The following is a 20,073-nucleotide window of genomic DNA, read 5'->3' on the forward strand; positions in this document are numbered from 1 at the left end:
AAAAGGCTGGGAAGCTTGCTATCCTATGTTGTTTGTTTGCTAAGAGGAGACATTTTTCTTGGGTGGAGGTTGAACTGTATGGCCTTTGAGGTCCTTATACTGTTAGATGATGCAGAAGGGATCTGTTCTAAGGACACTGATGGAAGTAGAGCCACTTGTAGGAAAGACAGACTTGCTGCAAACAGGGGCTGAGCTTTGCACATTCCTCTTTGTTCAGTACCATCCTCAGAACAGGGCTTCTCTTACTAAAACTCTGGATTCTTTTACTCTTAAAGGTGTAGAGAAATTTTAATCCAGCTATATGGCTGATCTGGCAAGGGATCACATCCAAAGATATGATGCGGCTGGAATCCAGACACTCCCTAGATTGTAGTATGATCGGGCTGGAATACAGACATGCCGTTAGCACACACCTTTAATCCCTAACAGTGAAGGTGAGGTTAGTTTGTAAAAGGAAGCAGCCATGCTTGAAAGTGATGTCTAATTGAGGGGCAAAGTGACGAATCAGAGATAGGATACACCCACCTCACAGGAGAACATCAGAGGAAGAGAGACTATTTAAGAGCAGTGCAGGGAGAGAAAAAGGCGGTGGTGGTGTTTGTGCATGGCAGTTTTACGGAGACAGTGTTACAGAGACAGGTTACAGAGGGAACAAGCGAGACAGGTGAAGACAGAATGAGCCAGAAGATTAGAACATATTGCCCAAGTTAGTATGAGGCCAGGCAAAGCAATTCAGTTAGAAGCCCAGAGAAGCTGGATTAAGTCAGTCAGGTTAGAAGATTAGATTGTAAGGAGGCTAGAAGCTTTTGGGCCTAGGCCTTGGTTTAGTTAGAACAGAGAAGGAAATGCTCTGGGCTTAGCATTTCCTCTGGGTTTGCACATTCCTCTTTGCTCAGTACCATCCTCAGAACAGGGCTTCTCTTACTGAAACTCTTGATTCCTTTACACCTAAAGGTGTAGAGAAATTTTAATCCAGCAATATGGCTGAACTGGCAAGGGATCACATCCAAAGATATGATCTGGCTGGAATCCAGACACACCCTTAGCACACACCTTTAATCCCTAACAGAGAAGGTAAGGCTCGAGGTGTGTATGCAGCTAGGGTATGGCTCCTGTCTTAGCTCTTCATCTGAGGAAATAAAAGTGACATCCTCAGAAACTGCCTACTTTTTAATTAATTAGTTATTTGTTTTGTTTTGTTTTGTTTTGAGTAGAGATTTGTATGTGGAGGTCAGAGGACAACTTGTGGGACCCAGTTCTCTACTTCTGTTCTGAGGGTCTTGGTGACTGAATTTAGTTCAATCAGGCATGGTAGAAGGTAGATTTACATATAGGTTCTCTTACTGCCCTAACCATCCCTGCACCCTTGACCCATGCAACATGTGTCCCACTCATGCAACATCTGTCTGTCTCTCTTTCTACCTATTTATCTATCTGAGACAGAGTCTCTCACTTTGAACTGGAACTCAGCATCTAAGCTAGACCGACTAGCCAGCAAATCCCAGAGATATTTCTCCAACACTGGGATTAGAAGAATGAGCCACAATGCCAGGGCCTTCTCACACAAGTTCTGGGGATTGAACTCAAGGCGAGCACTTTAGCCATTCAGCTATCTCCCCAGCTTTAACTTGTAATTAGCAAGCAATCATTGTCTGTATCTATGGAGCACAACGTGAATGTTTTAGTGCAAGTATACATTATAGGATGAGTCTATTAAACTAATTAGCATAACCATCTCATATTTATCTGCTTCTTTTTGTAGCAACATTCACTTGGATTCGGAATGCTTTCTTGCACCAGAGAAAGAGGGTGGAGTCACAGATCCGCCAAATGGTTTCAAACCTGTTACCTGCTTTATTGTGGCTGCCTTGTAGCAACCGGCAAGTTGATTAATGTGCCATTAAGCCTTATCCACATGCTTGTAAAATGCTCTTCTGAGCACCACGCCTTTCAGAAGTCTGCAGTGCTGTTTGCTTTACCGCTCACTCTTGCAATAGTTTCCTTTTTTTTTTTGAAGGGGAGGAATTTCATTAAGTCCCATTCAGCATGTTATATTCTAACAGAGAAGAAGGCAGCATCTTGTTACAGAATCTGAGGAAGTTATCTGAAAGAGCACCATTAGCTCATGGCCTCATGCCCTCTGGAATGATGGGGAATGAGGTTTGGGGGGCCTGAGTCTCTGATTCAGCTAAGATGGTGACTGCTGCTGAACACTCATCAGAGAGTAAGCCACGGTCCAAACACAGACTTCTGGACCTCCAGTGTGCCTTGTCCAGTGTGTCTTGATGCAGATGGATATGTTTCTCGCTGTTGAGCTAAAGAAATGGTTCTTTGAGCCCAGTCCCCTGTCTCTGAAGTCAGGGCACACTTGTAGATGCCCTATCATACAAGCAACTCTATGACACTAAGTTGACCCCTTCCATAAAGCCTTAGCGAGATAGCTATATTGCGACCATTATACCACACATGGGGAAACAGACACAGAAGGGTGTGTGAACTTGCCCAGAGTCACATAGCTGGGAAGCAGGTTCCAAACAGGGCAATCTGTTCTGGATCACTTCCAACTACCCCACTGTAAGGTCTCCAGCTCTATCTCAGTTCAAGCCCCTGCTTCACTGATAGAAATACATCCCCTAACTCAGGAAGGTCTCAGGAGGAAGGGGCTTGGGATGGAGAAACAATTAACCAGTCTCTTCTTCCTCCTCTTCCTTTAAGACTCCTTGTATGCCCAGTAGGGAGGAGAAGCCACATTAGAATTCTGAGTTAACAAATAGAAGAATTTCAGTGGCCCCATGGGGCTGAGAACATCATCAGGGTAGCTAGCAATGGGAGGTGAGGGGTTGCTTCATTTCCAGAACAGAGGGGCTGAGGCTGTCTCTAGAGGCCAGGACTTAGATGCAGCAGGACTCAGCCTCTGATTCTTGGCATTTACGCTGCTGCTCTGACTTCTCTCTCTCTTTTTTCCTCGCTTTTCTGGTTTATTATTTATAGAGCGGAAGGCGGTGGCAGCTCCTTGGCAGGTGGGATGTGCAGGAAAGAGGCCCAAGCAGCATCTCAACACCCTCCCCTCTATCCCCAGGGAGTCAAGGAGGAGGCCAGGGAGTGGGTGTGAAATGTGTGCATTGTGGGTGTCAGAGGAGAGGGGTCTCTTAGGAAGGTGTGAGATGAGTAGAGGGAAAGAGGAAGGCACAACAGGGAGTCTAGGAACAGTAATAGCTACCATATATAACTTAATACTACTGAGTCACCATCTAGGGAAAGGCACTTGACATATGTCATCTAAGAACATGCTGATAGGAGGTACCCTTATACCCATTTCCTAGATCATGGGAATTGAGATTCACAGGTGTACTGGCTAGTTTTGTGTGGCAATTTGACACAGGCTAGAGTTATCACAAAGAAAGGAGCTTCAGTTGAGGAAATGCCTCCATGAGATCTAGCTGTAAGGCATTTTCTCAAGTAGTGATCAAGAGGGGAGGTCCCCTTGTGGGTGGTGCCATCTCTGGGCTGGTAATCTTGGTTCTATAAGAGAGAAGGCTGAGCAAGCCAGGGGAAGCAAGCCAGTAAGGAACATCCCTCCATGGTCTCTGCATCAGCTCCTGCTTCCTGACCTGTTTGAGTTCCAGTCCTTCTTTGGTGATGAACAGCAATGTGGAAGAGTAAGCTGAATAAACCCTTTCCTCCCCAAGTGCTTCTTGGTCATGATGTTTGTGCAGGAATAGAATCCCTAAGACAACAGGTCTGTGTCAAAGCTGTAGTCATACCATGTAGTCCCCTTATACAGAGACTGTGGTCTAGGGAGAAAACAGGCAACAGTGGGTGTCATTCCCCATTTGTACCTAGAGAATGAGGGATTCCAACTGATCCTCCTAGCATGTCACCTAGCGTGCTGACATGGAGTCTTGGGTGCTACCTGGTGTCAAAAGGATGGTATCCCCAGCGTCTTGTACACCAAAGCTGAGTGAAGTGTCAGCCACACCAGGTAACTGAGGCTAGAGCCCAGATAATTAGATGGTATGCTGCTGTGAGTGTGCAAATGATTAGGTGGTATGCTACTGTGAGTGTGCAAGAGGAATACTCGGCTCATCTTATACACTTCCTAGGTGAGGTGTTGTGTCCTCTCTCCCTGGCAGAAAATAACAGGGGAAAGACTCAGGTATTAGGTAAGTGCCAACACCACTATATCAACTATCCCTTCAAGGGGCAGACGGGCCAGTTGGCTCAGTGAGGAAAGGTACTTGCTGCCAAGCTTAAGGACCTGAGTTCCATCTTTGGAACTCACATGGTGGAAGGAGAGAACTGATTTAACCCCCTCCCCCACCCCACAGTTCTCTTACCTCTACACATACCCATGCTCCACGCCCCCAAAGGAACAAAATAAAACGGAAAAAAAAAAAAAAAAAGAACAAAACAACTTTAGAATTCTATTGAGGTAGCGTTAGCTTCTCCGGTAAGCTTTCCTACATCCGCTCCTACTCTTAATCCTTGGGCACATCAGACTGCTCAAATCTGATTATCGTGCTCTTCCTCAGTCTCAGCCCCCCAAAAACCAGGTTGAACAGTGTCAGTAACTTCCTTCTCGTTCTTTTTTTTTTTTTTTTTTTTTTTTTTGGTTTTTCGAGACAGCATTTCTCTGTATAGCCCTGGCTGTCCTGGAACTCACTTTGTAGACCAGGCTGGCCTCGAACTCAGAAATCTGCCTGCCTCTGCCTCCCGAGTGCTGGGATTAAAGGCGTGCGCCACCACGCCCGGCTTCCTTCTCGTTCTTTATGTTTCTGTGGAAACCAAAGTTCTTGGTCCTCACAGGATGCCAGGCCTGACCTCTGTGTTCCCAGGGACCTTTTTCTACACTCTAGACTCCACTGCTCTACACTCCTTTTCTTCTTCCCACAGACCAGGCTCTTTCCCTCCACAGATGTGGGTTCTTTGTTTTAGGTGGACTTCTCTCTGGTTGCCTCTACCCATCCTTCAGAACCTGGGTTGGACACTGCATTTCCAGAAAACTCACTTCAGTTTTCAGATGAAGCCAAAGTTGACTCCGCAGCTTTTTTTGCTTTTGTGCATGTTTTAGAAGCCATTGAAACTTTCCATTTGTTTGTGAGGATCACTGGGTTAGAATCAACTTCTTGCCCTAATCACAGTATGATGCTTACAGGATAAAGACCCTGTCTGCTTCTGCCCATTGCTCTACCCTCACTGTACAATAATGCCTGACATGAAGAGACGCTTGATGCACTTTTGCTAAATTAATCACAATGCATTCATGAAGTCACATGGTGTTTGTGCTCCTATAAACAGAGATGGGCTTGGGCCAGGGGGCTGGGCTGTTGAGGGTGCTGATGAAACTGCGAGGCACTGTTGCACAGGGAGCTGTCAGGATAGGAGATGGATGGGGTTGTATATCAAGATGCCAAAGAGCCTCTCTCATGCTCCCTTGAGCAGACTGGACTCAAAACCCCAGCATTGGAGGATTCAATCTGATTCTGATGAGAGGGCAGCCAAGAGCAGTGCAGGGCTAAGGGGGCTTAGCCATCTAGGAGATGGCTGTCTCTGTCTTCCATCAATGTCCAGCCTGGAGCCAGGAGAGCCAGGCCAGGTTAGGAATGTGCTGAAAAAGCTTTTTCTTTCATTTGGAACAATATACCATCCTGTGGCTATCAACAATCAAGGCACTGAATATAGATGTGCACACAGAAGGCTTAAGAACCAGCTGAGGATGTAGCTCAGTTGACAGAGTGCTGACCTAATATTCACAAAGTCCTGGGTTCAGCCAGCCATAAAATGGATGTGGTGGCCCACACCTGCAATTCCAGCACTAGGAGGATTAAGAATTCAAGGTCACCTTCACCTGTGTAGTAAGTCCATAACCTTGGATAGATGAGACTTTGTCGCCAAAAACAAAAGCTAACCAACTAGGCAACCAAAAAGAAACCAGTTTTGAGCCAAATTTGGAGAAAGGGACATGGAACATCTAAACATCTCTAACAAAACTTCAACATAGGAAAGTAGCTTCAAGGCCATTTAATCCGACTCCATAGATTGAATTCCTTCTGATGTCCCCACAATGCTATACTAAAGCCTACAGACTCTCATGAAACCATGGAACAGAACTATGAAAAACCACATCTGCCCATCTATCTATCCACTCCCACCTTTCAGCTCCAGCTGCACGCACACAGGACATACTCTTTGATTTGCCTGAATTAACTCATGACCTAGTCAGTGGCTGTCTTTCACAAACAGACTCATTGTCTCAAGGAACAGCAAGCGACCACAGACCCACAAGCCAGGAAAGAAAACCCTTGAGGTTTCTGCCTGCATTTCCTGGTGCCAACCAGTGTGTAGAAATGACCGCAAGAAGGACAGACCCATGCTTTCCTCCCAGCCATTGTTTGCCAAAGTCCCTTTGTATGTGTGCAGGAGGGCGGTGTTGGGATCTGGCTGGTCCTTGAGCAACCCCTAGCATGTGTCTTATGACAGAGAGTGAGGCGAGAATTTATGCTGTTTAACAATAGGTATCATTTCTGCATTCTTGGGGAAAAGCCCCACACTAAGTCAGAAAAGGTACTTTTCTCTTGGGCAGCTCTTCCCTTGAGTGTATCTGTGCCTCTGTCTAGCTTGGGGGGCAGTTCTCCTGCTCTCCAAGAACAGATGTCTCTTGCTTTTTAACCTCTCACCATCTAACCCTATGACAAGAAGAAACTCCTAAGTCTACATTAAAGCCAGCACTCTCCTTTCCTCCCTAGCTGGTTCTTCTTCCACACATCAGCCCATCTCCCTGGTTTTCATTCCTCCTTCCTGCGTTCCTTTATCTTTCTGAGACTCTAAAGACTCAGTGGAGGGGAATGGGGACATGTGGGGAGGGGTCTGACTTGGTTTTTGTTTTTTTTTGGCCTGGGAAGATAGACCATATGGGTCCTTTCTTGACCAGGAAATGGACTCATATTCTTGGCGTATGTGTCTAGAATCCTGGAAGAGATTCTGGGTAAAATAATGCACCTGAGACGGGTCTAGATGGGAGTGGCAGAGGCCAATCCTGAGGACATGGCTCCCACAAATCAAAGTGTTTCCCAGAGAAGAGGGTCTAGAAGCCGCAGAGCAGCCTTGGGAGAGGGAGGGAAGGACATCAGGTAGCCCTTCTGTCCCAGGATCCGAAGGACTCACCCCACAAAGTAGGAGATAATCAGCAGCTGAACGGCTCGGTTGATGATCCCAATGGTCCAGCTTTTCACAACCACCGACTTGGTAGTCTCGTAGGTGAAGAAGTCTGATATACAGTTCATACTGAGAAAGTGCTCACAGCCACCCAGAAAGGCTGTGGATGCAGCCCAAGGAGAGAAAAGACCTCGGGACTGGGAGACAGAGATCAAGAACTGGAGTGGGCTGCTTAATGGGGCTTGAGGAAAAGAGCCAGTTCCTATAAGCCAGGCAACTGTAGCCCAGTGCCTCGTCTCTCCTCTTGACACTCTAGAAGCCAACAGTCCAGGGCCAGGGCGGTGGACCACCTTTTTATTCATCTTCACTCCACTCCCCTGTGATGTCACACCAGGGGTGGGGTCTCCAATCCCGGGCTCCAGATTGCCTGAGATGCAGCTGGCTAGGGCCCTCTGGGACTTATGTTTCATCTGCACTCTGTCTACTGTTTCTATTCTGTTCTCTTACACGGCATCTCTATCCCAGCTCACCAGCTGCTTTGTATTCTCCAAAGCCCCTTGTAACTGCCCACTCTTGAGTTAGCTCATCTGCCTGAGCCAAGAACTCCACTCTGACTGTCTGTCGATTTCTATCTAATAGCACAAATAGGGAGAAAGGGTTCTTGACAGTTCTGTGTCTCCTGGGAGGAAGACACGCATTTCTTACCATCTCCTCCTCTCTGCCCTCCAGCATCTCATTATGTTGTCTAACTTGTTATGTTGCCATGCTTCAAATTCACAATCCTCCTGCCCCAGTCTTTGAGTGTTGTGATTACAGATTTGTAATACTACAAAGTGGAAAGTCGCTTATTTCTAACTCTAGTTGGTTGAAACGCTTCAAGTTGCACAGAAATTACTGAACTCTCTCTCTCTCTCTCTTTTTTAAACCCTGAAGTTATTCAAATCTTTTGTTAGAGTATGTGCTCCTAAGAGGCTGGGCTATTTTAACCATCTTCAACAGTTTTGTCAGATCCTAGAAACGTGCTGCATTAACAATAGGTTTTCATTATGTCTTAAGCCCAGTTTGACTTAGCTAAATAGTGCTTGCAATGACAGTGGTTAAAGCCACAAGTACTGAATGACAAAACACATTTTTATCTATATCATATCCCAGGACTGAGTTAGCAAGTCAGTGCAGTGATATTTCAGGGAAACTGTGGGCTTATCCTGTCTTTGTGTAGGACATATGCTAGCAATCACTCTAAACCCTGGACCCTCATGATTATAAAAGGCTGATGTTAAAGAGTCTGTGTTCTAGGTTCCAGTTTTGATGGCAATGGACTGACACCCTGGGCAAATCTTTTGTGGTCTCATTTTTCTCATCTGTAAAATGAGGAAGGGCGAGATAAACTCAAGCATCTTTTTCAGACCTGGCTTCAGATTTTGCAAGATGCACTCCGGTGCTATGTGAGGCCATCCGGGCTTCTGCCAATGCAGGATGATGTGATTTCAAGTAAGTTCTAGCTCAAAGGTAAATCCGACACCACCACTTGAATTTAATGCAGCCATCTGCTAGGCTCTTCCTGAAAACCCACAAATTAGGGATATGGACAGGATGGTGTTGGGGGTAGAAGGTGAAATCACTGCAGAAAGGATCTGATCTACTTGCCAGGGTACAGCTGGAAAGCAAGCACAATCACCGACAACCGCATCTCCTTTGCAGCTAGTGGGGGCGTCATTTCTGGCTACACCTCTGTATTTTTCTTGTTCAACAGACTCCTTCCCAGATTATTTCACAGGAGGGAGGGGCGTGCATGATTCCAACAAACATACAAACCTGAAAGCCTAATAAAACCGCATAATTTCCCTTCGGAATCTAGTCTTTGAAGAGCAGCCTGTAACTTTCTAAAGAGCGTTCCCATTTTCTAGTCAAGAATTCAGCCGCGTGGGATTCCATAGCAAGCCCCTCGCTTTAGCCGACCAGGGGGTACCGACGCTCTAGGCGACCGTACCCGTTGGTCCGCCCGGATGATGCCGTTCTAGCCAAGTCTTCCTCTCTATGGTTCGTGCGCGACTTCCGGTGGCGGGACGCGGGGCTGCGCACGCGGGAAAAGCTTCCCCGGCATCCCTTCCCCCGCATCCCTACCCCCTCCCCTGCGTCCCCCTGCGCCCACCGCCCTCACTGTGCCGTCGCGAGGCTGCAGCTCTTAGAGGTGGGTGGTCGCGATCCCCAGGCCCCGGGTGTGCATGGGCCCCGCTCCCCCGCGGAACGATCGGAATGGATCGATCCGCGTTCAAATTCGCGGGCAATGGGCGAATCCATTTTAAAAGAAGGGGGAGAAACGTAGATTCACGGGGGGCCCGGGGGTGGTGGGGTCTCTGCGATCAGGACACTACCCTCTGAGCGGAGTTGAGGTGCGCTCTCTGAGCGAGTCCCAGGTTCCGCCGATTGTTGCCGTGCCTGCCGGTGGAATGTAGAGAGGGTGTCGGGTTGGGGTGTAAGCGCCACTATAGGCCTGGTTCTGCACCTAGGGTCCTGGACCTTGGCCTCAGGAGCCCTGCAGAGCCGGTCAGTAAGATCCCCAAGCAGCAAAGAACTTAAGACATCCCAGGTACATGGGTGAGCGGAGTTAGGTGGCGTCGTTTTTTGCTTATCAGTCTCCTTCCCGAATTCAGATTCCCACCCTGCTGAACATCTACACAACTAACCAGGAATTGGGGCACAGCATCCAGAGAAGGGTTCGTTTTCTCTGGTGCAGCCTAGGGCTGTGTGCTCAGGCCACCACTGGCAGGTGAACATGGCAGAGACATTGGAGTTCAACGACATCTTCCAGGAGGTGAAAGGGTCCATGGTGAGAATGGCTTGGGCAAAAGAAAGGCAGAGAGGGGGAAAGAGTTGGAATCTATGAACAAAAAGCTTAACTTTGACTACTCTTTTGGAAACAATGTATCAGTGTGTCCCCCAAGCGAAAAAAACATGAGCAAAGCCTCAAAGAGCTACAAGATGTTGAGTTTGTTGAGTTGTGTTAGAAAACCAGGAAACTGGGGCCCTTACAGGGTTTCTGATGCCAGAGCCAAGCTTGCAGTCTAGACTTAATGTCTCTTGTGTCTTTTAACTTGATTTCACCACGACCTGTTGCTTTTCAATTGATACTCTGGCCATCCTGCATCATATGGGTAAGGGGTTGTAAGGACCCACTACACACTACCCTGTTCTGATTTTGGGTCTGTATTTTGGGCAGAATGATGGGAGGCTTCGATTGAGCCGTCAGGGTATCATCTTTAAGAACAGCAAGACGGGCAAAGTGGACAACATCCAAGCTGGGGAGCTGACAGAAGGCATCTGGCGTCGGGTAGCATTAGGCCATGGGCTTAAACTGCTCACAAAGAATGGGCATGTCTACAAGTACGATGGCTTCCGCGAATCGGTGAGCGATCTTGTTCTGTGACCCACTTTCTTTGTAACTGCCTTGTCTTTTTTATTTTTAATCTTCTAGAGACAGTTGGCGTTCCTCTGATAATCATGTTACTGCTCATTTGGGTTCCTCAAAGCAAGGCTGTTGGAGACTATTGAACAAAAACACCAGTGTTCTGTATTCAGTACACGTGTCTTGTGCCTAGACTCCAGGAGGTTTTCTACCATCTTAACTTATACCATGGTTTCCACTTGCTCCCTCTGTCCTGACTCAGAATCTTAGCTTGGTGCTCTAGGATTTTGCTTTTCCATTTTGAGCTGCTTTTGAGTTACTTGGTTTTAATATTCACTTTCATCAAAAGGTCACCTACACAAAGTTTAGAAACTCAGTAAGGTGATGCATGTATCTGGGAATTTAAGTTTCTTTACTACTGTTAGCCAGAGGCCCAGGAAAAAAAAGTTTTTGTTGTTATTGTTAAAAAATATTTTCAGGGGCTGGAGAGATGGCTCAGTGGTTAAGAGCACTGACTGCTCTTCCAGAGGTCCTGAGTTCAATTCCCAGCAATCACATCGTGGTTCACAACCATCTGTAATGGGACCTGATGCCCTCTTCTGGTGTGTCTGAAGACAGCTTCAATGTACTCATATATAAAATAAATGAATTTTTTTTTTGGGACAGGGTTTCTCTGTGTAGCCCTGGCTGTCCTGGAACTCACTCTGTAGACCAGGCTGGCCTCAAACTCAGAAATCCACCTGCCTCTGCCTCCCTAGTGCTGGGATTAAAGGTGTGTGCCACCACTCTCCGGCATAAATAAGTCTTAAAATAATAATTTTCATTCATTAAAAAGTATTTATTTTATCTGTATGAGGCTTTGCTAGCTTGTGCACCTGTGCACCATGTGCATGCCGGGTGCCCACAAAGCTCAGAGGAGGGCATTGGATCAGCTGGAACTAGAGTTACAGACAGTTGTGAACCACTGTGGGGTGTTGAGAAGGACTCCAAGGTCTTAACTCTTAACTGCTGGGCCATCAGGTTTCTAGCACTTAAAAGGTTTTAAGCACAAGGGTTAAGGGAAGGAAAGAGGCTTGGAAGAAGGACATCTCTGAGAGTAGGGCAGAAGGCATCTGGGTTCTAGAAACAGTCTCCACTAACAAAGGGAAATTGTTTTGAAACAGTTTCGGAGTTGGTATACTCAGCAGAAGTTTCTGAGGAAGAGACATTGGTGAACTGAGCTAGAGACTCTCAGGACCTTTTAGTTGAGTTGAGACCCAGAGGTTTAACTGGATCTGTACTTTCTCTGTTTGATTTACAGGAGTTTGAGAAACTCTCTGACTTCTTCAAAACTCACTATCGCCTTGAGCTAGTGGAGAAGGATCTGTGTGTGAAGGGCTGGAACTGGGGGACAGTGAAGTTTGGAGGTGAGTGGGCAAGCTTGAGGTTTGGGGAGAAGGTGGGGTGAAGGAGGGCCTCAGATGGTACCTTTCTGTACTCTTTCCTTGGTTCTGATTGCTAATTTCAGTTTGTGTGTTTAGCGTGGGTTTATCCATCAGGCACTGTGCCTGGTTTTGGTACGGTGTGAACAAAGTTCCTCCAGTCCTCTGACCTCGCTCAAGGGCCTCAGGACTGGTGGGGATGCTTCCAAAGCCTCTCGGGGAGGAGTCTGCGATTTGACAGGCTCTTTCCTTACAGGACAGCTGCTTTCTTTTGACATTGGTGATCAACCAGTCTTTGAGATACCCCTAAGCAATGTGTCCCAGTGTACCACAGGCAAGAATGAGGTGACCCTGGAATTCCACCAGAATGACGATGCTGAAGTATCTCTCATGGAGGTGCGCTTCTATGTTCCTCCCACGCAGGAAGATGGTGTGGACCCTGTGGAGGTGAGGTTTCTTCACGTTGGGCTGGTGGATGTTGCTGAATAGACTTTGGCTGGCTGGCCTGGGAGCAGAGGCCGGCTGTTTGAATACCCACCTGTGTTCACAGGCCTTTGCCCAGAATGTTCTGTCAAAGGCAGATGTGATCCAGGCCACCGGAGACGCCATCTGCATCTTCCGGGAGCTGCAGTGTTTGACTCCTCGCGGTCGATACGATATCCGGATCTACCCTACCTTTCTACACCTGCATGGCAAGACCTTTGACTACAAGATCCCCTATACTACAGTTCTCCGTCTCTTCCTGCTACCACACAAGGATCAGAGACAGATGTTCTTTGTGGTGAGCAAACCCCTCATAGGGTGCCTGGTTTTGCCTACGTTTTTAGTAGATAAAGGTCATGCTGCCTAGAGGTCCGTGTTGTTCAGTCGCCTGGGCTTCAACGCAGCCGTGCCTGCTGTCCTTTTCAGATCAGCCTGGATCCTCCCATCAAGCAGGGCCAAACTCGTTACCACTTCCTGATCCTCCTCTTCTCCAAGGACGAGGACATCTCCTTGACTCTTAACATGAATGAGTGAGTGTCCCATTGGACTTCCTTCTTGCTGCTATTTACGTAGGAGGTAGGCCCGCCGTTGGACTTCATCTTGCTTTGTTTGTAGGGAAGAAGTAGAAAAGCGCTTTGAGGGGCGACTCACCAAGAACATGTCAGGATCCCTCTATGAAATGGTCAGTCGGGTCATGAAAGCACTTGTCAACCGTAAAATCACAGTCCCGGGCAACTTCCAAGGGTAAGAATATGGGCTGAGGATAGGGATGAGGTGGGAAGTGTTGCCTTAGTAAAGAAATCTCTCCTGTGATGGGTATGCTCTAGTAGAAGCCTGAGTGGCCTTGTGATAGTCAACACTTTGGTCAAAGCCCCCTAGTGGGATCTGCCCTTGGGCTCTGCTCCCGTTGGTGCTGACAAGGCTTCCTGCATCCTCTATCAGGCACTCGGGGGCCCAGTGTATCACCTGCTCCTATAAGGCCAGCTCAGGACTCCTGTACCCACTGGAGCGGGGCTTCATCTATGTGCATAAGCCCCCTGTGCACATCCGCTTCGATGAGATCTCTTTTGTCAACTTTGCCCGTGGCACCACGACCACTCGTTCCTTCGACTTTGAGATTGAGACCAAGCAAGGCACTCAGTATACCTTCAGCAGCATTGAAAGGTAAGGACTCTGGCACTCACTCTGGAGACCAGGCTGGCCTAGAACTCAGAGATCCGCCTGCCTCTGCCTCCCAAGTGCTGGGATTAAACTCGAGCACCACCACTGTCCGGCTTTAGTTTTTTTATATTATGAAAACTGTTTATGCTTCTAGCCCATTCCTCTCCATTTCCCCTATGGTGGGAATATTATCTCTTTCTTGGAATGAGTTCTGTGCCCAGGAACACAGCAACTAATGTTTATTGAGTACTCAGCTGTGGGCTAAATATTTTATGGAATCTCCTTGTTTAACCCTCATAACAATGCTGTGAAGGGTGAAATGCAGACCAGTAAAAAGATGAAACTCTCTCTTCCTACAATGCCCTGCTCTGTGCCTGACTGGTGACTAGCTATACTTCTGCTGGCCTTTTCTGTCCCAGAACTCTTCAGAGCTGTATCTCACCTACTGATGTCCTGCATAGTATAGTCATGAGTTCTAGCCCTACCCAGCCTGATAGTATCAGAACATGGTTTAGCCCTCCCGAGCTGGTCCCAACCATTTGTTAATGCTGTTTGTTTACCCCCCCCCCCCCCCCCCCCAGGGAGGAGTATGGAAAGCTTTTCGATTTTGTCAATGCGAAAAAGCTCAACATCAAGAACAGAGGACTGAAAGAGGTATCTGTGGGAAAGATGCGCCTCTCTCCTGTTCTTTCTGTAGAGGAGAAAGGAGCAGAGACTTGGTGGCTTCTTTTTCACTCTTTCTTCTCTTCTTACCCTTATAGAAAAAAGAGGTGCGTGTGGCTCCTTCCCCTTCCTGAGCAGGTTCTCTCTGCATGGCCTTAGATCAGTCTATGCAGCCTCTTAGGAGCCCCCGTGGGGCCAGGAAAGGGAGGGGCTTGGATTAACTCCGTGTAGTAGGCCCTGCATGTTGGCTGTGTGGACATTCCCGCTCGCTCACGGTCTCCTGATTTCACAGGTGTGGGGAAGTGCTTTGAGTGTGCAGAAGTGCTGGCTTGAACACGGTGGCTGACACTCATTTCTTCCCTTGCTAGGGCATTAACCCAGGCTATGACGACTACGCTGACTCTGATGAAGACCAGCATGATGCCTATTTGGAGAGGATGAAGGAGGAGGGCAAGATCCGGGAGGAGAATGCCAATGACAGCAGCGATGACTCAGGAGAAGAGACTGGTGGGCTAGCCTTTCTGCTGCGGCCTGGGCAGTCAGGCTCTACCTGTGGCCTAGGCTGGGTGTCTGGCTAAGGGGTGTGGCTTCCACTGGAGTGGAAGTTGATGCCTTTTTTGTTCTTTCTCAGATGAGTCCTTCAATCCTGGTGAAGAAGAAGAAGATGTGGCAGAGGAGTGAGTTTTGACTGGAGCACACAGGGATAAGATTATGGCCTATAAACTTAAGGGTTTCTGACTAGTTCTCATGTCCCAGTGTTAGTTAGCCAGTGGTCCAAGATGGAAAAGTAACCTCCAGTGAGGCGGTGCACAGATGCATTTGTGAAGGTGCCCTCCAGTGAGGCGGTGCACAGATGCATTTGTGAAGGTGCCCTCCAGTGAGGCAGTGCACAGATGCATTTGTGAAGGTGCCCAGGAATATATATTAGTGCACAGCGTGTTTTGAAGCCAGAGAAATTGAAAGAGAATGGGAATAGGCTATGCTTATGCATGTCACCTGGCAAGTGGCAGCAGTACCCTTGTGCTTCTGACAATCACTTAACACTCTGGTGGTCCTTGTAAGAAAGTGGCCCAACCTGGCTCTACAGGGTTGTGGCTTTTTGTTTTGTTTTTTAAATTTATGTAACTGGAGAGAATAGGGGTGTAAGTTGACTTAGGCACTAGACTGGATCTAGGTGCTCAGACATAGTAGAGAAACTATCTTTTGCTTCTGCTTTAGTTCTTAGAAAGAATGGTCCATGCCCCTCAGAGTGCTACATAGGCTTAATGTGGATAGCGCAACACCCAGAACCACCTCCTGGTGAACAGCAAGTGAATAGTGTGGTCTCTGGTCAGCTGCCCCTTCCTGAACTTGAGATAATACATTATGTGCAGGGCTCTGATGGACCAGAACCACCCCTAGACCCTGCAGTTGGAATGAATTCTCTCCCTGCAGAAAACTGGAACTGTTGATCCAGAAAGATTGGGCAGTAGAATCAAAACCAAGTGGTGCTACCCTTCAGAAGCCCACTGACTTTGCACAGATGCTTATGAAGTGCTTTAGAAATCTCCCAGCAGTGGGTGGGTGTCAGCAGCTGCTCAGAGGAGATGCACTTTATTGGACAGAACAGTCAGACATCGGGACTGGCTTCAGCTGAAGCTGGTTTTCCTCCCTTTTAGGGCTGTCTCTCTATCAGAAAAGATTGTAGTATAAACTAAGGAGATGACCACCTGGAATGGGGAAGTAGACTTGCTGTCCTGCAGGCCAGCAGGAGACTGTTATACAGTCCTGGAGGGCAGAAGTAGAGGAAAGACTGCCTTAGAGCAGAAGAGCCCTCTGAAACATTGGCTTGCCACTGATTGAGTCAACAAATAACCTTTCGTGTTGGCTGCTTTGAGAAGGAATGTTGAAGCCATCTTAGTGAAGGGCAAATGGTGGTGGAAGCTGTCCTTGGGACTTACTCCCTTGGCTATTTCTGGGCAGATGTCTAGATTCCCTTTCCTTCCATCGCTGCATCCTGCCTTCCTTTCCTGAGTCTAAGCCTCGTTCTGGCAGGTTTGACAGCAACGCCTCTGCCAGCTCCTCCAGCAATGAGGGTGACAGTGACCGTGAAGAGAAGAAACGGGAACAGCTCAAAAGGGCCAAGATGGCCAAGGATCGAAAGAGCCGCAGGAAGTCTTCAGAGGTATCGGGAGAAAGAATGTGGTGTGCGCTTCTGTTTCCTTCCGCCTGTTCACTACCAGTAGATGCTGTTGATTGTGCTGCTTTTTGTAGGCTGGCTATGACTTTAGTAGGTGTTTTCTTTTCTGTCTTTTCTTTTCTTTTCTTTTCTTTTCGTTCTTTCTTTCTTTTTTTTTTTTTTTTNTTTTTTTGAGGCTGGGATTAAAGGCGTGTGCCACCACGCCTGGCCCAGTAGGTATTTTCTTAAGTTTTTCCTTTTGGTCCTAGGATACTTTTTTTCTTGAGGATCTGGGGTGGGTTGCTGTTGTTTGTTTCTTTGCTTTTTTATTTTTTTGTTCATTTAACTAATTATTTTTTGACAATTTTATACATATATTTAGTGTACTATGATTTCCCTCCCCCCTCCCTCAGCTCCATAATTGGTACCTCTTTTACTTCTTTCTTTTCTGGTGAGTTTAGTGAGAGTTGCTTGTGTAGTGGGTAAGCACGGGAAGAGGGTTAGTTGCTGGAGGAGCATCAGTAACTTAACAGTGGCCACACCACTGATGGAAATGATTCATGCGCTCTTAGCAACCATTAACTACACATCCCTCCTTGGAGGGAGTAAGCCCTCACCGATGCCTTTCCCGTCTCTGGTAGAGTACCAGTGGGCAAATACCCTTAGCTGTGAGTGCTCGCAGTCATGCAGCCATGCTGGGTTTGGGGGCATTGTGTTCTAGCACTTCTCACCTTTTCTGGCTCCTGCCTACTACCTGCTCCCTCTTTTAGCCTCGTTTCCTTGGCCTTGGTGATACAGATGTTCTGTTTAGGACTGAGCCCTCAGTTGTCGATTAGCCTCAGCACATGACCAGATGTGAGTCTCTGAATCTGAATTAGAAGATACCTGCCTCTGCCCCAGGGGATCTCTTGGAGGAGAAAAAAGTTGCCGCTTGTTACTTAGGGCTGTTGCCTGTGTAGCCCAAGTCGATTTAGTTCTTCCTGCATCTCTTCCTTTCCCAAATAGTTTCTTTGGGGGAAGCTTGGGATAGCTGTGGGATGTGGATGGGGAAGCTTGGGATAGTGGTGGGATGTGGATGGCTGGTGGCATTTGGTTTCTTATATAGGTAAAGAAGGGTAAAGATCCAAATGCGCCAAAGAGGCCTATGTCTGCGTACATGTTGTGGCTTAATGCAAGCCGCGAGAAGATCAAGTCGGATCATCCTGGCATCAGTATCACAGATCTTTCCAAGAAGGCAGGGGAAATCTGGAAGGGAATGTCCAAAGAGAAGAAAGAGGTGAGTAGCGGTGGGAAGGAGGGGGAGCAGGAAGGGCTTTGTAGGGATGCAGGGTGTGTCACTCACTTGCTTGCATCAGTCTGAAGGAGTACTTGTGCTTGTGGCAGGAGTGGGACCGCAAGGCTGAGGATGCTAGGAGGGAGTATGAGAAAGCCATGAAAGAGTATGAAGGAGGAAGAGGGGACTCGTCTAAAAGGTGAGTGTTGGGAACAAAACGGCTAATAACCGCTTAAATTAGATTGTGTTTGCCAGGTCAGAATAGAGAATTATTGTACATGGTTTTGACAGCAGTTTGAGTAGTGCTTCTTAAATCCCTGAATGCCGTTGCCAAGTATGGGTGATGCTTTCAGGTTGGGGGATAAATATAGGCCATTTTCCTAGATCAGTTTTATTTGAAGTAATATAATAGTTCAGAAAAAAAAAAGTCCATATGAGCTTTTAAATAAGACAAAAGTTTTTGCATGTGAGTTGCTTTAGACTGTGACCCTGGTTTTTCTGGGGGTACTTATCCGTTGGTGCACTTTGGGCTGACGGCTGACACTACATTTGCCATGGTGAGAATAGTGTGGCCAGTACTGGGAAAAGTCCTCATTAAAGCTAGGAGAAACGTCACCTATGTAGTAATAGAGAGCCTAATGACCTGGCTTCTTTTCCATGTTCCTAATCTAGGGACAAGTCTAAGAAGAAAAAGAAAGTAAAAGCAAAGATGGAAAAAAAGTCCACTCCTTCCCGGGGCTCGTCATCCAAGTCTTCATCCAGGCAGTTGAGTGACAGCTTCAAGAGCAAAGAGTTTGTGTCCAGTGATGAGAGCTCTTCAGGCGAGAACAAGAGCAAAAAGAAGAGGAGGCGGAGCGAGGTGCGGCAGGAATGTGGGGGGTTGAGGGCTGTGCGTGTCTGGGGGTGGGTAAGGTCCAATTGTGGTTGGTCTGAGAGGAATGAGTTAGAGTGGACAGATGGACTTGTGAGGTTTTGGTGATTTCACGAGTTGTAGGAAGAGCTAGGCCTTAGCAGCCCTTCCTTCCCCACCGGGCAGGGACACATTTACCCTAAAAGAACTTTGCTTTTCAGGACTCTGAAGAGGAACTAGCCAGTACTCCTCCAAGCTCAGAGGACTCTGCCTCGGGATCTGATGAATAAAGGAGGGAATTCCCACCCCATCACAGCTCCAGTCTCTCACATAGTCCTTGGATTCTGTGCCATCTGAGTAACTGCTCTTGGTGGCTTCCACTGCCCTGAGGCTTTGAGGGAAGCACCTAACCTCTGCTGCTTTGCAAGGAAGGCTCCTTGCAGTCTGGAGAGAGACTGGGTAGGAGTGTGTTGTCTTCTACTCGCAGTGCATTGAAGGATCCAAGTCCTCAGCCTACTTTCCTACTTTCTGACTGTAGTAAAAGCTGCTTCCTGTCCTGTTCAAGTTGCTGCAGCAGGGGTCATGCCAAGTCAGGCCTGTAGCTCCTAATAGGGGCCTATTTCTACTTTTATTTTGTATTTCTGGTCTGTGAAAACAATTTAATAAAGGGAACTGACTTTGGAAACGGTGTCCTTATGTCTCCTTTCCCACTTTGCATGTGGTGTTTACCTTCCCTGACCGGCAGGGCCCTCCTGCCTGCCCAGCTGGGAAGCAAGTCTCCAGGTACATCGTGTCCTTTCCAGCCGGACAAGCATTGGTTTTCACCCTTGTCTGGGGAACTGTGCCACATGAGAGTCAAGAAATGAGTACTGATCTGATTAGGAAGCCTCTCATAGTTCCACTCCACTCCATTAGCCAACAGAGGGGGGCGGCGGTGGCGGCTCTGAGCTCCTTTTTAAATCACCTTATGAGTCAAGGGTCTTACAAGGCTTGAGATAATAGAATGAGGATCGACTTTCTAGGGTAGAGAGTGGAAACTTGAGTCAGGATTGGAGAAAATGAGTTGTGCATGTTTGTGAAGTTAAGTGTGAGAAGATTCTGGCAAGGGAGGGCTACACCACTTTGTGTTTGGTAACTGTATTTAAAAGATCTTAAAGGAGACATAACAGGAGGGAAAAACTACCCCACTTGTCACAGCGGCTCTCAATCAGAATTTATCCACGTTGGGGTGGCCACGTCGTTTGCCGCTCTCAGGAGGCTCAGGTGTAACAGGAAGACTCTTCAGTCCGCCAACGGTTCCCTTCGTGCTGCCCGCGCTCTATGGTGCTGTAATCAGTGTAGGCTCAGGGAAAGCTGTCCAGGGCGGTTTCCTCTCTAGGCAGTCATCTCGGTGGCGCTGGGGTAAAATTGCATCAGTTTCGCCTAAATCTGAATCAGGACAGCCCCTTATTTACAAGGTCATGAATAATTATGTAGGATCTGTGCTTGTTTGCATACGGTGCG

General features: G+C 47.6%; 2 protein-coding genes across 4 annotated transcripts in view; one reads left to right on the forward strand and one right to left on the reverse strand.

The window, feature by feature from the left end:
• Positions 1-9,149, reverse strand: part of P2rx3 (purinergic receptor P2X 3) — a 39,676-nt gene extending 30,527 nt beyond the window's left edge. Inside the window, exon 1 of the mRNA XM_021185567.2 lies at positions 7,165-9,149. Coding sequence (XP_021041226.1) covers positions 7,165-7,625 — 461 coding nt within the window. The 5' untranslated portion in view covers positions 7,626-9,149. The remainder of the gene's footprint in view (positions 1-7,164) is intronic.
• Positions 9,142-19,260, forward strand: Ssrp1 (structure specific recognition protein 1). Of its 3 annotated transcripts, none has more exons than XM_029474261.1 (18): positions 9,210-9,346; positions 9,810-9,985; positions 10,376-10,561; positions 11,862-11,967; positions 12,239-12,429; positions 12,533-12,763; positions 12,892-12,995; positions 13,081-13,209; positions 13,408-13,629; positions 14,208-14,280; positions 14,388-14,396; positions 14,658-14,796; positions 14,921-14,966; positions 16,324-16,453; positions 17,553-17,723; positions 17,831-17,919; positions 18,393-18,579; positions 18,792-19,251. In XM_029474261.1, the coding sequence occupies exons 2-18, from the start codon at positions 9,932-9,934 to the stop codon at positions 18,858-18,860; spliced, it is 2,136 nt and encodes a 711-aa protein (XP_029330121.1). In that variant the 5' UTR covers positions 9,210-9,346; positions 9,810-9,931; the 3' UTR covers positions 18,861-19,251. The 3 variants fall into 3 exon arrangements, with proteins under 3 accessions (XP_021041212.1, XP_029330121.1, XP_029330122.1); XM_029474262.1 differs by lacking the exon at positions 9,210-9,346 and adding an exon at positions 9,511-9,702; XM_021185553.1 differs by lacking the exon at positions 14,388-14,396 and having other exon boundaries at positions 9,142-9,346; positions 18,792-19,260.
• Positions 19,261-20,073: the final 813 nt, after the last annotated feature.

Source organism: Mus caroli, chromosome 2 (assembly GCF_900094665.2).
Source record: "Mus caroli chromosome 2, CAROLI_EIJ_v1.1, whole genome shotgun sequence".
Lineage (NCBI taxonomy): Eukaryota > Metazoa > Chordata > Mammalia > Rodentia > Muridae > Mus > Mus caroli.

What these genes read in the sequence shown, in the direction of transcription:
- Ssrp1 (XM_029474261.1), top strand. Translation starts at nt 9,932, where the DNA reads ATGGCAGAGACATTGGAGTTCAACGACATCTTCCAGGAGGTGAAAGGG. An exon ending in TTGACTCTTAACATGAATGA is followed by an intron (nt 12,996 to 13,080) that starts GTGAGTGTCCCA and finishes CTTTGTTTGTAG; the next exon opens with GGAAGAAGTAGAAAAGCGCT. An exon ending in AGAGGGGACTCGTCTAAAAG is followed by an intron (nt 17,920 to 18,392) that starts GTGAGTGTTGGG and finishes TTCCTAATCTAG; the next exon opens with GGACAAGTCTAAGAAGAAAA.